At 43.3% G+C, this 16,433-nt stretch overlaps 1 protein-coding gene across 1 annotated transcript in view; it reads left to right on the top strand.

Annotated features, from left to right (window-relative positions):
• The window catches only part of Gabrr2 (gamma-aminobutyric acid type A receptor subunit rho2), a 39,335-nt gene extending 29,368 nt beyond the window's left edge, over positions 1 to 9,967 (top strand). Inside the window, exon 9 of the mRNA XM_040740459.1 lies at positions 9,345 to 9,967. Within this exon, the coding sequence (XP_040596393.1) occupies positions 9,345 to 9,656 (312 nt within the window). The 3' untranslated portion in view covers positions 9,657 to 9,967. The remainder of the gene's footprint in view (positions 1 to 9,344) is intronic.
• The last annotated feature ends 6,466 nt before the right edge of the window (positions 9,968 to 16,433 follow it).

Here is a 16,433-nt window from a genome sequence, read left to right as displayed (position 1 = left end):
TCTCCTGCAAGCTGGGTTAGTGTTTGGATGAGAAGGAATTCTTTGGTTGGGTTCCACAGCCAATGCCTGTGGAAGGAAGGCATTAATGCCAAAGTGTGAGCAGCTTTCTTCTTGCCCTGCTAGACAGCAAGAAGCTCTTTACGTGCTGGTGTGGTAGCTTTTGCATCCCTCAGCATTTGAAGGCAGCAAATGTCCGCTGCAAGCCGGCAGGAGTGCAGCAGGCGCCACCATCTAGAACTCCAGCTCTTAGATCTGCAATTGTTTCTTTTTCATGCACTAGAGCTTGATCATGGATTCCCCTCCCCTAATTTCTCCTGCCCTCCCCCGCCTCCCTACCCACCAACTTAATTCCCACCCTACCTTAAAAAAAAGCCAGACAATGGTGCCACACACCTTTAATCCCAGCATTTGGGACGAAACATGGGCAGATCTCTGAGTTCAAGGCCAGTCTGGTCTATGAAGCAAGTTCCAGGACAGTCAGGGCTACACATAGAAATCCCATTTCAAACAGACAGACACACAACTTGTTAAGAGAAAACAAGAAATACACCCTCAAACCCCCCACAAAATCTGAAACTATAATATACAAACAAAAGACCAATAAAGCAAAAGAAAAAATGCCCAGACAAAGAAAAATGAAACAAGAAATCTACAAAAAATACATTTGAGTTCATTTCATCAGAAATGGGTAATAGATCCAGTATGACTCTGTTGGTGAAAATTACTTTTTCTTTGCCAGTGGGTATCAATAACAAATAGTTTCTTGGTTAGGGGTAGAAGCCACTGTCCACTTCCCCCTTTCAATACTGGGACACCCATCTGGCTAGAACTTATGCAAGCCATGTGCATCCTGCCGTAGTCTCTGAGTTCATGTGTGTGTTGGTCCTTTCCTGTCTGGAAGACATTGTTTCCTTAGAGTCATCCTTCCCCTCTGGCTCCCACAATCTTTTCTCCTTCTCTCTTCCACACAGATCCCTGAGTCCTGAGGGGAGAAGTTTGATGAACGCATCCTATTTAGGACTTAGTGTTCCACATTCTCTCACTTTGTACATTGTTCAGCTGTGGGTCTCTGTGTTAATATCTACTGCAAGAAAAAGGTTCTCTGATGATGGCTGAGTGAGACACTGATCTACGGATATAGAAGACTGTCCTTAGGAGTCATTTCATTGCTACGTTCTTTAGCAGAATAATAGTATTTGGTTTTAATCTAAGCCCATGGCGTATCTAGTTTCGGGTTCTTAGTCACTGGAGCAGTGTCAAGTATGGGCATGGACTGGGCCTTAAGTTCATCCAGCCGGAAAATTGTTGGATGCTTTTGTAACTATGGTGCCATTATTGCAGGTATCTCACAGGCCGGTCACTCTTGTAGGTCACAGCATTTGTAGCTGGGTTGATAACTATCTTCTCTGGTAGATGCACAATACTTTCTTCTAGTACCATGAATGCTAGTCAGTAGGGGTGAAACTTCTAGTTAGGCATCAACAAGACTCCTCCATATTCAGTGGAATATGCAAGTGTTGTCTTTAGCAATGGTTGTGGAGAGTAACCAACATCCTGTGATGCTTGGGGTTTTCATGGGGCCCCTTTGGCCAATGACTCAAAAGATGTAACTCATTCCTGGTACTGGTTTTATTTGGTGGCCTAAGATATCTAGTTGGAGCATTGTCTCCATCATTATTTGGTGACTCCATTTATATTCCTTTTATATGTGTATTATTTTAGGAAACTTCTACAGTAGTAGGTTTCCATATGATTTTTCAAATGATAATAAGTGTTAGTTGTCAGTCCCTACATTCCCGTCTCTTCTCTTTTTTCCTATCCCCTTCCCTATTTAATTATATTCCAATTTCCTCTTTGTCTCTTGTTAAAGTATGTTCTATTTTTCCTTCCTTGGGAGACCCTCTTCTCCCCACTAGTCTCTTACCAAGTAGCTAACCCCTATGGTTATTTAGTGGCATGCATATTGAAGGCTTAAAAGCTAGCATCCACATACAAGAGAAAACATACAATATTTGTCTTTTTGAGTCTGGGTTACCTCAGTCAGGATGAATTTTTCTAGCTCCATCAGTTTACCTATAAATTTCATAACTTCATTTTTTAACAGCTGAATAATAGTTTATTGTGTAAATGTACCACATTTTCATTATCTGTCTATTAGTTGAACATCTAGGCTATTTCTGATTTCTGGCTGTTATGAGTAGAGCAGCAATGAATATGGATGACCAATTATCTCTGTAGTAGAATGTGGAGTCTTTTGGATATATGTCCAAGAGTGGTATGGCTGAATCATGAGGTGGATCTGTTCCCAGATTCCTGAGGAACCACCACACTGATTTCCACAGTGGCTGTTTAAACTTGCACTCCCACCAGCAGTGATAACCTGTTCACCACTCCCCATATCTTCAACCAGCAAGAATTGTCATTTTTAAATCTATTTATTTTATGCATGTTGGTGTTTTGCCTGAATGTATGTCTGTGTCTGTGTTGGATCCCTGGAACTAGAGGCCCAGACAGTTGTGTGCGGCTATGTGGGTGCTGGGAATCGAACCCTGGTCCTCTAGAACAGCTAGTGCTCTCTTCCACTGAAGCCATCCTTTCAACTCCTGTGATTTGTTTAACTGATCTTAGCCAATGTGACTGAGGTAAGATGAAATCTCAAAGTACTTTTGATTTGCATTTCTCTGATGGCTAAGGATCACCAACATTTAAGTGTTTCACCTTTTTACAAATTGTGTTATTTTTCTTGATGTTCATGATTTTTTAGCTTTTTGTATATTTTAGATATTAAACTTCTATGAGATGTGTAATTGGTAAAGATCTTTTCTCATTCCATAACCTACTGCTCTGTCCCAATGACAGTGTCCTTTGCCATACAGAGCTTTTCAGTTTCATGAGATCCTATTTATTAGGTGTTCTTAGTACCTGTTGTATTGGTGTCCTGCTCAGAAGTCCTTTCCCATGCCAGTGAGTTCAGGTCTGTTCTCCACTTTCTTTCTCTTCTGTCAGATTCACAGTATCAGGTCTTATGGTAAGATCTTGATCCATTTGGACTTGAGTTTTGTACAGGTTGATAGGTATGGATCTATCTGTATTTTTTTGCATGTGACCATGAAGTTTGATCAGCATTATTTGTTGAAAATGCTGTCTTTTCTCCCATGTGTACTTTTGACTTCTTTGCTAAAAATTAGGTATCCAAAAGCATATATTTGAAATCTGGGATGGTGATACCTCCAGCAGTTCTTTTATTTTTCAGTATTGTTTTAGCTATCATGTTTTGTTATCTGTTTCCATATGAAGCTGAAAATAGTTTTTTTTCAATATCTATAAGGAACTGTGTTGGAATTTTGATGGGGTTTGTGTGGAATCTGTAGATTGCTTTTCGTAGGATGGCCATTTTCACTATATTAATCCTACCAATCCATGAGTAAGGGAGATCTTCCACCTTCTGGTGTCTTCTTCAATATCCTGAAGTTTTTATTATACAAGTCTTTCACTTGCTTGGTTAGTTATGTCAAGTGTGTCGTCCTGCCCACCCTCCCCCAATGCCCCTGCCTTTGAGGCTGTTCTGAAAGGTACTGTTTCCCTGATTTCTTTCTTTATCTATCATTTGTTTATAGGAAGGCTATTGATTTTTGTGTATTAACTCTACATCCTGCTACTTTGCTGAAAATATGTATCAGCTGTATATGTTTCCTGATGAGTCTTTTGGGTCTTATATGTAGAAAATCATTTCATCTGCAAATAAGAATACTTTGACTTCTCCCTTTCCCAACTGTATCCCCTTGATCAACTTCAGTTGTGCTTTTTTGTTTTGTTTTTTTGAGACAGAGTTTCTCTGTGTAACTGTGGCTGTCCTGGCACTCACTCTGCAGACCAGGCAGGCCTCAAACTCACAGAGATCCGCCTGACTCTGCCTCCTGAGTGCTGGGATTAATCACAGCCTGGCAACTTTAGTTGTCTCATTCTAGCTAAGACTATAACTATTATATTGAATACGTATGGAGAGAATGGACAACCTTGACTTGTTCTTGGTTTTAGTGGAATTGTTTTGAGTTTCTCTCTGTTTAGTTTGATGTTAGTTGTGAGTTTGCTGTAAATTGCCTTTACTATGTTGAGGTATGATCCTTGTCCGTAATCTCCCTAGGACTTTTATCATGAGGGGATGTTGGATTTTGTCAAAGTTTTTTTTAATGATCATATGGTTTTTGTCTTTCAGTCTGTATATGTGGGGGATATGTTCATAAGAGATATTAATATATAATTTTTTGGTTGTGTCTTTGTGTGGTTTTGGTGTCAGGGTAATAATGGCTTCATAAAAAGAATTAGTAAGTGTTCCTTTAATTTCTACTTTGAAAAATAATTTGAGAAGTACTAACATTAGTTTTTTCTTTGAAAATCTTGCAGAATTTTGCACTGAATCCATCTGGTCCTGGGATTTTTTTTGGCTGGGACACTTTTAATTACTGTTTCTATTTCACTAGGGATATGGATCTGTTTAAGTTGCTTATTTGGTCTTGAGTTAACTTCTGTAGGTTTTATATATCAAGAAATTAGTCCATTTATTTTAGGTTTTCCAGTTTGGTGGAGTACAGATTTTAAAGTATGTCATGATTCTCTGAATTTCCTCAGTATCTGCTATAATGCCCTCCTTTTCATCTTTAATTTTATTATTTTGGATCTTCTTCCTCTGTCTTTTAATTAATTTAGCTAAGTGTTTGTCAGTCTTACTGATTTTCTCCCATCCAAAATACTAACCAGGTTCAACTCTGCTTAGCCTCTGAGATCAGACATTATTGATCTTTGTTTCATTGATTCTTTGTTTCTTTTTTATTGTTTTCATCCCTTGCCATCTCCTCCATTTGAGTGGCATTGTTTATTGTTCTAAAGTTTTAAGGTGTGCTGTTAAGTTACAAGTATGAGATCTTTTCAATTATTTTATGTAGGCCCTTAGTGCTAGAACTTGTCCCTTAGAACTGCCTTTATTGTGCCCCCTAAATTCGAGTATGCTGTGTATTCATTTTCATTCAATTCTAAAAGTTTTAAAATTTCTTCTTAATTTATGTCTTGACCCAACTGTCATTCAATTGTGAATAGTTTAGCTTCCATACTTTCTGTTGTTATTGCTAACTTTAATGGTAGTGATCAGATAGGATACAGAGTATTCTTTGAATTTTCTTGTATATGTTGAGACTTGTCCAAGTACGTGGTCAATCTGGAGGAAGTTCCATGAGCTTCTGAGAAGAAAATTTTCCTTTTTCATTTGAGCGAAGAAATGTTCTGAAGATGTTAGGTCCCTTTGACTCATGACATTATTTAACATCAGCATTTTTCTGTTTATGTGATTTAAGCTGTGATGTTTCTTTTATGAACTCGGGTGCCCTTGTGTTTGGTGTTCAAAATGGCAGTATCCTACTGGTGGAATTTTCCTTTGGTGAGTATGTAGTATCCTTCCCTATCTCTTCTGATTGGTTTTGGCTTGAAGTCTACTTTATCAGACATTGAAATGGATATACCTGCCTGCTTCTTGGGTCTATTTGCTCAGAATTACCTTTCCATCCTTCTCACCTGTGGTGATGTCTGTCCTTCGTGGTGAGGGGGGTTTCTTGGATGCAACAGCAGTATGGGCCCTGTTTGGGGAATTCAGAGCATTAGTATTGAAAATTGTCAGTGAGCAATGCTTATTGATTCCTGTTATTTTGTTGTTATGATCTGCCCCCCCTTTAATTCATTGTTCTGGGATTATTTATCCTTGTGTCTTCCTGGGTATAGTTAATCTCTTCAGACCAATTTTGTTTTTATTCTAGTGTGTCTGTAGAGCTGGATTGGTAGACAGAAATAGCTTAAATTTGGTTTTATTATGAAGTGTTTTACTTTTTCTGTTTATTGTGATTGAAATTTTTGCTGGGAATAGTAGTCTGGACTGGCATTTGCGGTCTCTCAGAGTTTGTAGAACATCTGTCCAAGTCCTTCTGGTTTTTGGAGTATCCACTGAGAAGTCAGGGTCTGCTTTTATATGTTACTTTGCTTTTTGCCTTGGAGATTGTAACATCCTTTATTTATTCTGTATTTTTAGTTTTTTAAATTATCATGAGCAGAGGGGAGTTTCTTTCTGGTCTTGACTATTTGGTATTCTTTATGCTTCTTGTACCTTGATAGGCACCTCCTTCTTTAAGTTAGGAGACACTTTCTTCTATGATTTTGTTCAACAATAGTTTCTGGGCATCTGACCCCCAGCTTCTTCTCTTTCCTCCATCCCTATTGTTCATAGGGTTGGTTTTATTATTCATTTATTGGTCTCATTGATTTCCTAGATGTTTTGTGTTTGGATATTTTTAGAATTAACATTTACTTTGACTGAGTTATCCATTTTTTTTCTGCCTTGTTTCCAACAACTAATATTCTGTCTTTCATTTCTTGTAATCTATTGGTGATGCTTACCTCTGAGTGTTTGTTTGAAATCCTAAATTTTTTATTTCCAGTTTTGGTTTACTTTAGTGATTCTATTTCTTTGTTAAATTCTATTTTCATGTCTTGAGTTGCTGTCATTATTTCACTCAACTGTTTGTATTTTCACAGACTTCATTAAGGGATTTATTTATATATTGTTTAAGGTCCTTGAATATATTGATAGTTGCTATTTCCAAGACCTTGTCTTGTCTTTTCGCACATTTCTTGGGGCTACCGTAATAGGGTTACTAGATTTTGGTGGTGGCATATTCTCTTGGCTGTTTATGTGTTTGTCTGTGCTGGAATCTAGGTGTCTGGAGTTAAGGTGTTTGGGGTAATTCTCAGTGTCGATATCGGGTCTTGTCTTTGTTGAGTGCTTTCTTCTTTGTTGCCCTCTCTGGTGTGGTGGCTGTGGGGTCCCTGGCAGAGACGCCTTTTCAGGTTGGTGGGCAGCAGAATGAAATGGAGATGGGCTAGGAGGAAAGACAGAAAAGGGCTGTGGAAAAAAGCTGGGGGGCTCTGGTCCCCACCAGGAGATAGTCCCCAGGGGTTAGCGGTGTGGAAGGAGGGCCTATGGCAAGCAGGCTGCAGTAGGGACAAAGAATGAGTTTGGAGAGAAGGGATACAAGCACAAGGAGAATCCTGGGTCTGTACCAAGATATGGAGTCCCTAGCGAATGGGGCTGGGGTAGGAGGACAGGCTGCTGTGAGCAGGTTACCATAGGGTGAGAAGTAAGTCTGCAGAGAGGGCAGGAAGGATGGTAAGAGTCACCACCCTGAGTTCCAACGGATGGAGATGAACTAGAAACGAAGCCTGTGAGGGTCCTCGGGAAAGAGCTCAGCTGGGTCTGCACCAAGAGCCAGAGCGCCCAGGGAGTAAGATCTGAAACTACTAACAGCTCTCACGAGGCTTGGGGAGTCAGGATTCCTTAACCCTTGACAAGAAGCCACCGGTACAGCTCCTGGGTCTGGGGTCTGAGAGCCCTGGCCCTAAAGGTCTGGCAGCTGTCTGGAAATCTTCAGCAGTTCCTCTTCCCTGGCTCTTCACGGCCATCGATCCTGCTCCGGTGTCCACTCTCTGTCCTCCCTCCTTTCGCTGCGCCCGTGCTGCTGCCCTCTCCAGCCGTTCCACCGCCCCTTGCTCCTTTGGCCACCTTTAGGAGGCGGCGGCCACAGCTTTGTCTCTGCTGCAGTGTTTCCCACCGCAGTCTGCCACCACGTGCATGCCTGGTACCTGCGGAGGTCAGAAGTAGGTGTTAGATGTCCCGGAACCGGAATTATTGACCTATCTACTATTGTGAGGCACCATGTGGGTGCTGGGAATTGAACGTGGGTTCTCTGCAAAAGTAGCAAGGGCTTTTAACCACTCCACCATCCCTCCAGACCCTATTTAAATACTTTTGTTTGGTAATCCTTCACTTTCCTGTTGTAAAAGATAGCCGAGCCTTACCTAATTCTGCCCAGCTACCGCTTTGGGAACAGTTTAGCAATCTGCAGTGTTTTCGGGGTGGAACAGCAGGAGAGGCATTCGTCTTCCCACCTGCCCCGCAGCAATGAACTGGGCTTTCCCGACTTTGGTTGGTGCAGTTGAGCTGTTTAAAAATGCACCATGAGGGTGCATTTATTTAAAGGAGAATTCTACTTTCAGGAGGACTGTGTAGCACTTGGATCTTTGTTTTCACCTCTGAAATTAACTGGGCTGGATCAGTGATTCTCAATTCTGGCTGCGCAGCTGTTGTATAACAGGCTTTTCCTGGGCAGATGCAACACACACACACACACACACACACACACAGACCACACTACTCACCCCAGATAGGTAGACCATGACAAACCAAAATATGGATACTATCAAAGTCCAACTTGGTGACCCGTTTTACTGGGATTACTTCCAGGAATATGGGTGAGGGGCTAGCACTCACAGTAACAGAAATGACTCAAACACAGCTGCATCACTAAAGCCCACCCAAAGGTGACAGCACACAAAGGTTGGGAACCTGGAGCACACAGCATGGTTAGTCTGAGCCTCTTTCCTGGGAGCTTGATTGGTTTTGCTTTTTCCAGGCACTTCCTTTGGTGTCTGATTCTTGCCTGTGGCTGGGCTTGTATCAGAGTCTTCTCCGCAGCTTGGCTTGCCCGCAGTCTTCACTGCTCATATCCTCTTGGGGAGGAAGGGGACCTGATGAATCTGGTCAGTGTCAGGAACTTCCTGAAGCTATTTTGAATTGTTTACTTTCTGTTTGTCTTACTTAGGGTTTCTATTGCTGTGGAGAGACACCATCATCAAGGCAACTCTTATAAAAGAAAACATTTTATTGAGGCTAGCTTACAGTTTAGAGGTTTATTATTGCCATGGAAGTGTCGTAATGACATGCAGGCAGACACGGCGCCGTCGAGAAGAAGCTGAGAGTTCTACATCTTGATCTGCAGGCAGCAGAAGCATCGGTGGCCACACTGAGCGTAGCTTGAGCACAGGAGACTTCAAAGCCAATCCCCACGGTGATACACTTCCTCTAACAAGGTCATACCTACTCCAACAAAGCCACACCTCCTAATAGTGTCACTCCCTTCAGGGGCCATTTTCTTTCAAACTACCACACTGTCTAATGAGCCTCCCTGAAGGATGGAATGTTTAACTGTGAGGAAACTACTACTCAATAGCAGAACCCTTTCGAGTTTTAAGCCAGCATAGAATAGGTACGTGCATGTGCAAGTGGTCCTGGAGATTCTAACAGGAAACCAGCGTAGAGAATTATTCCACTCAATGCTCTCTGAGGACATCCTTATAACTATGTCTCTCTGGATGCCAGAGTAGCAATGGGTCATCACTCTGTAACCAGGCCAGCTCCTCTTCCCATCGTCAAGATCTAACTGAGCCTTTTTGTTTGCTGCCTCTAGTTTCCATGCATGTGTGGAATGCTTCACTCAAGGACCATGATGCTGGATGGAAGCTACAGTGAATCTGAGGCCAACAGCCTGGCTGGCTACCCAAGAAGCCATATTCTGCCAGAAGAAGAAGGACAAGACAAAATAGTGGTTCACTTGGCCCTCAACACCGAATTGACGTCTTCCAGAAAGAAAGGCCTTCTCAAAGGCCACGTGGGACTCTACATCTTCCAGAACACCCATGCCATCGACAAATACTCCCGGCTGATATTTCCAGCCTTCTACATATTTTTCAACCTAATATATTGGTCAGTGTTTTCCTAGGGATTCCAAAGCTGTGTCTAGGAAAGGTGTGGACAAACCTCGGTGGGCAAATGGACCTAATGACCACACATCCTTCACCAGGTCAAGCAGATGCTCCTGGCTTGGAGAAGCCCAGGGACCTCCAGCTGCTCTCACCCCATCTCCATGGGTCTTTTCCTAGTTCATGCTATGTTCCACATCACACACACAGAAGAGCTGTCTTGCTGTAGACGAACTTGTTCACAAGAACTCCCCCCATACCTACTTAATAAAAGACTCAAATGCCTCCCAGATGGTCTGAGATGCTCAGTATGGGAAGAAAGAAAATGAAAGGCAAACTAAGGGGGGCATTCTAGGTAAGAAACTGGGTGCAAAAATCTGTGATCTTACACAGTTGGATTAAGTGCCTACATTGGAGGGAAAAATAAAACTCTCAGAATGGAGACAGGAAGTGATTTGGCCTAAACAAAAGTGGAGACTAATATGATTTATAGATGCTAGAGGAATTATTCATTTCCCTATTCATCCAATCATTCATTAAACACTGAGGCCCCACCCCATGCCTGGAACTGTGGAAATGAATGAGTAGTCTTCTCCTTGGTTGAGCTTCTCTAAGCTATGCTCATTTACATACACAGTGTACTTCTGCTTCCAGTCCCCCCTCTGCCTCACTCACCCACAGACCCATTCTGTTTCCTGCTGCTTTCACTCTAGGTCTGTCTAGAAAAGAATTTCCAGGCTCCTGTGAGGCTCTGATGAGGCCAGCTCAGTGCTTCTACCTGAGGCATCCTTATGGAATGAACCAAGGGCTGAGACTGGAGTGTTGGAGAAACCACAGTGTGGTCCTGGACAGATGGGGACTGGGTCTGTTGTGGAAATCTAGTCAGATATCCCCATTTCCTGTTTCAGGTTCCTCCTCTTCTTCCTCAGAAAAATATTGACCTAACCGTCATCATTGTCATCCCTGTATCTAAATCTAGTCCCCACCCTAGAGATCCCACCTTCTCCAATTAGAAGGGTCCCACACCCTAGAGTGGCTTTCCACTTACTTCTACAGGTGACTTCTACTGCTGCTGATTAAGTGCTAAGAAGGTAATCTCATCATGTAGCTGACACTAAATCGTGGTAGGAGATTGCTAGAAAATTTAAGGCAATCTCTACCAGAATTTTGGGTGGTACAAAGGATACCATTTGGATAAGAAGTTCTTTAAGTGAAAGCATCTGGGGTCAGAAGGCTGTTTTTGAGGAGCCAAAGGGGACATTCCCCTCCAGATTCTTGCTTACTAAAAACAAGGCTTTTCCCTCTTTCTCACTGTCCTAACTAGCTTCCTTTAAAGGTCTGGGTAGCTAGCCAAGAGCAGAAAAGTGATCCCAGAAGGAGGGCAAAGCCTTGCTTCAGATTAGGTAACTTCTGGCTTGCAGAGACTTCTCCACTGCGCAGGTCTCCAGGACAGGAAGTCCTGAGGACCAGGCGCACACAAATACCAGAACTCAATACCAGAACCACTGTGAATTCCAAGTCAGGGAGGGGCCTGCTGCAGCTGCCTGATCCTCTCTCTCCCTCAGTATGATCGACTCTCTTATCTCCTCTGTTCTTTCTTCAGGATCACTCCTCCACCTGGTGTCCTCTATTCCCTTACATATGTCTTGTGTCAACTGGTTCCAGTTACTCATTTCAACGGCCCCTTGCCCCTGCTAAAGATTCATCATCACGACCCACCAACCCTGACCTCAGCTGTAACTTCTAGCCCACCAGTTCAGAGGCTGTGTGATAGAATGGGATTCATAGGGTGTTCCCAGTCAGACTGGTCCAAGCACCACTGTGATACCCATTACCTTAGGTGGTTGCAAGCTCAGTAAGCTTCCGAGGTTACCCAGAGACTTAAGACTTCTCTAGAAGGACTCACAGAACTCAGAAGAGCCATTGTCTTCATGGCTACGATGTATTACTGTAACACAAAGTGAAAATCAGCAAAGAGGAGAGGGGTACAGGGGAGGAGCAGGGAGGACAGGTGCAGAACTCCAAGTGCTTTCCTCTTGGACCATAGACTGAGTTTGTTTCCCCAGCAACAATGTGTGAAAAGTCCGGGAAACTCAGACAACTCATCAAGATGTACAAAGGTTTCAGGAGAGCTTGGCATGGCTGATTGTCCACATGACTGATCTTAGTCCGCAGCTAGGAAGGCTTGAGTTAAGGTGATCTTAGTCCGCAGCTAGGAAGGCTTGAGTTAAGGCCAGAGAGGTAGCATCAGCAGTTCCGGTCACACCATGAGCAGGTCACAGGACCCAGTTACTCTGAAGAATGCAGATGAGAAGCCGCAGTCTGGGGTTTTTGTAGTTAAGGACAGGGAAGGGGGAAGAGAGCTTTGTGAAGGGCAGATTGGGGAAGTTGATGGGCGCCTTAGACAAGCTGTTTTTTGAGACTGCACAGTCTGTTGCCTCCTTTTGTAACCACCGGTTGTCTGGGGTCAGGGTCAGTTGCCTTTCTTCTGAAATCTCCAAATAGCTGCTTCCTGGAACTTCGAGTTTAGGTTAGGGTGGCATGGAGTGCGTGACAACCATTTCTGCTTGGCAAAGTGCCAGCATTTTGACTTTGTAGACCACAACTCTCTGGCCCCTCTTTGCTTTGATTTTTAATGATTTTCACTATGTTATGGGAATTCCCTTATTTATGCCCTTTCCTTTGAGAAATTTTGTGAAGGCTTTCAAGGAAGAAAACGTATAAGAGGGCAGCCATCCCCATTCACCCCCAGATCATGTCAGCCTCCTCCTTCCCTTTGCCAACTCCACACCTCCTCTTGGGGACCTGAGCCCCGCTGGAGCTGGCCTCTGACATCAGGGCCTTGGCTTTTGGTTATGGTGGTTCTTTCACGTGCTCTCTGATATGCTAGCCATGTGCCACCAGAATATCTAAATTTTAATTAATGAATGTTAAATAAAATTGATACTTGCTTCTCAGTGGCGCTAACCATACTTTGGACACTCTGCTCAGTAGCTACAAATACCTGTGGTGTTCTTACTGGATGGCACAGGCCTATAGAACATTTCACAAGGGTTGAACGTTCCTCAGATCAGTGGTTCTCAGTCTTCCTAGTGCTGTGACCCTTTAATATAATTCCTATGTTGTGGCGACCCCAACCATAAAACTATTTTTGTTGCTACTTCATAACTGTAATTTTGCTACTGCTGTGAATCTTAATGTAAATTTTTTTTGAGATAGAGATTTGCCAAAAGGAGTGGTGATCCACAGGTAGATAATGAAGGGATCAGGCAGGGAGGAGGAAGGAAATCTTGGAAGTGCAGAGAAAAGGACATTTGGGCGGGTCATTTCAGCCTGTTCCCAGGCGGCAGGAGGGACAGGTGAGAAACCAGATGTCCCAGGGTGCCAGGGTTCACGGTAGGTCTTCACCACCGCGGCAGTGCCCTCCATGGGCCTACCTGGCCAAGACCACCGGCTTTTCCATGGATAACTTCATGGTATAGGGCTTCTGAGTTTGTCTTGAAACCTTTACATCTCTAGATACGATGATGGGATGTTTGGCTTTGGTTGAAAGTCACTGAATCCTAACATTGCTCTGCTTCTGACTACATTGTCCTCATAAACTGTGACTCACAACAAAGCTGCTTGCTCATTAAACAAATAAAGAATATTTTTACTAGTAACTGGGATGACTTCTACAGCAAACATTTAGAATTCTAAGAGATTCCATTGTGTGGGGTCATGACATGGCCACACACTTGTATTTCACTGACTCTACTTGAGAAAATGAAAGGAGATGAACTGGAAACAGCAGAGGGTGTAGAAGATGATGCTAAGGAAATACTGAGAAGACAGAGGGATGAACTTGGTTACGGGGCATTTGAGTGCTGCTTTATTTCACGGAATCTAAGACGTAATCAGATATGATATGCACTTTGATTTTTATGTACCATTAAGAAAGAAAATAATGCTGCTAATTGTATGTGGTGTGTCAGTGACTAATATTAAATCGTGAAAATTCATAGTAGCATAATAAAATAGATGTTATTGAAAATGGATGGTTGGGTACATTTCATAGATAGCAAAGAGTTGTGCACCATCTTCAAGGGTTCGTGTTGGAAATGGGATGGGGGTAAGCCGGTGGAAAACATCCCAGACACTGAGGAATGTATACTATAGAGAGTGGGCTGGCGGGAGGGAAATATCACTGGACTTGGGGAGTGCTATTTGCAGGTTTTTAGGGAAGGGGGAATCTGGGATTGACCAGGTGGTAATTTTTCAACAATGGAAAGGCACGGTTTTATGACAGGGTGGGGATAACACTGTAGAAGAAAATGTACATATATTCAAGGGGGACAGTAAACAGATGCCCTTTATAACATGCAAAAGAGATTAGATTTGAAAACTAGTTTGGATCAAGAAGGATTTTGAATAGGGAAAAATATTTTGGGTAATTTATTTGCCAATAGAATATAAACTGATAATTTAATCCTGGTTAGGTGCCAGTGGCATAAACCGTACAAACAAAGTACTAGAGGACTCATAGAATGAAAGTAGCCAACCCTGGCTGGGGAATTACAGGGCTGAGGTGAGGCACACTACGTGCTCCCTCCCCCAATCATCTCCATTCTTACAGCTTCAAATGGGCTTTCTTTCCCTGCTGGATGTGGGCAGGAGGAGAGAGGGAGGTAACCATGAATGTCTGTGAGTATGACTTCTGGGAAGGGTCCCTTTACTCAGACTAAACCCAGGGAAGGAATTCCACACGTCTTGTCTGGGCCATATCTGTGGAAGATGGTCAGAGCTCATGTTAGTTTATGTGTAGGAGTTAGAATCCTTCAAAACCATGTTTATTTGGCTTAACCTTTCTATAAACATCTGTGGAAAGAAGATCATGAATTCTAAAAGCGAGGGAACCATTGAAGAAAAAAAAAGATCATAATAGTAGAGAAAGTTCATGCTAAGTTCAGTTATGTGTAAACCACAATCCGAAAGAACTGTTCTGCACAGTGGATGGGGGGACTGTGACAAGAAAATGGAAATGTCAAATAAAAAAGCTTTAAGTGCTGGTCTGGGGCAGCGTTGGTATACTAGACTAGCCAGGTGGTGATGGCACCCATCCTTAATCCCAGCACTTGGGAGGCAGAGGCAGAGGCAGAGACAGAGACAGAGGCAGAGACAGGCAGAGGCAGAGGCAGAGGCAGAGGCAGAGGCAGAGGCAGAGGCAGAGGCAGAGGCAGAGGCAGAGGCAGAGGCAGAGGCAGAGGCAGAGGCAGAGGCAGAGGCAGAGGCAGAGGCAGAGGCAGAGGCGGAAGATCTCTGTGAGTTCATAGTCCAGCCTGGTCTACAGAATGAGCACTGGGACTGTTGGGGAAGTCCTGTGCATTTGTCAATAAAGCACTGTCTGGCCAATAGGGAATCTAGATAGGAGGGACTAGGAGTCCAGAAGGAATCTGGGTAGGAGAAACACAAGGAGAGTCGAGATGTGATGCCATGGGGTAGGAAGCCCGGAAACTTCTCCGGTAAGAGACATACTTAGATTAACAATTATGGGGTAATTACTTAAGTCAGTGCTAGCCAGTAAGAAACAAGCAAGGCCAACAGCTTCATAATTAATATAGCCTCCTGTGTGTTTATTTGGGACTGATGCGGCTCTAGAACCAGGCTGGCAGGAAGGCTTCTCTCAAAGGAAAAAGCTTCTCTTTACAAATGGGACAGCCACAGCTGTTACACAGAGATACCCTGTGTTGAAAAAACAAAAGACAAAACAAAAGACAAACAACAACAAAAGTGAGGACTTCGTGTGAGAAGGAGCAGGACACTTACAGGAGCACCAGTCATTGGAAGACTGTTGTCACAGCTGGGGCGGGGTGGGGGGGCTCTGAAGGGAGCAGAGACAGGCTGGAGCGATAACCACACACACTGGGAAAGGTGCCTGCTGTAACCATAAATACCAAGAAGGGTTATGGCTGCACAGAGGGCAAGATGTAGGCAGGAGCCCAGAACAAATGCAAGTGCCAGTCCTTGGTGAAGGCCCTCCTGTTGACCACACAGCAAAAATGCCCGGAGGGTAATGTGCTTATGGGAGGTCTGTATTTGATTCTTACTCTTGGAGAATAAAAACATGACATAGTGGCACACTTGTTCTGAATGCAAGTTGTCTATTCAATGGTGGTTCCCCTAAACTATAAAAAAATACAACAATATAAATAAATAAATAAATAAATAAATAAATAAATGTAAATAATACTGGGATGGAGGGCAGTGGTATAGGAGCAGTACTTATAACTGGGTCACCAGGCCCATGCCTAGCCTTGGGGAAATTTGTGCTAGCCTCTGTCCCCACACACTGGGTAGACACTGCCTCAGCTTCTGTCACCAGGCCCATGCCTAGCCTTGGGGAAATTTGTGCTAGCCTCTGTCCCCACATGTTGGGTAGACACTGCCTCAGCTTCTGTCCTTTAATCACTTAGTTTCCTCAAATGCAAAAATAGTGATGAGAGCTCCTGCCACCCTCCTGAGCCATTAAATCAAGGGCCACTCCTCCTTTAGAGCAGTGAGGGGTGAGCTAGGAACAGCTGAGGACTTTCTGGAACACAGTGTCCACTCTTGAGTTTCCGTCTTGTTTAAACTCGTGCTGAGTGGATGTGTGGTCTGCCAGGCATCCTACCAGGACCTTATACATGGCAAACTTTTCACCTGTTGACATCCTGTAGGTTGCTGAAAGAAAATACATAAATCTGGTGGAATTCAATGGCATCACACAGCATATTTAAAGATTCATTTTTATTTTATATGCATGTATGTCTGTGTGAGGG

Source organism: Mesocricetus auratus, unplaced genomic scaffold (genome assembly GCF_017639785.1).
Source record: "Mesocricetus auratus isolate SY011 unplaced genomic scaffold, BCM_Maur_2.0 Super-Scaffold_6730, whole genome shotgun sequence".
NCBI classification, from domain to species: Eukaryota; Metazoa; Chordata; class Mammalia; order Rodentia; family Cricetidae; genus Mesocricetus; species Mesocricetus auratus.
The sequence above is the reverse complement of the archived record's forward strand: the minus strand, read 5'-3'. Positions and strand labels throughout refer to the sequence as shown.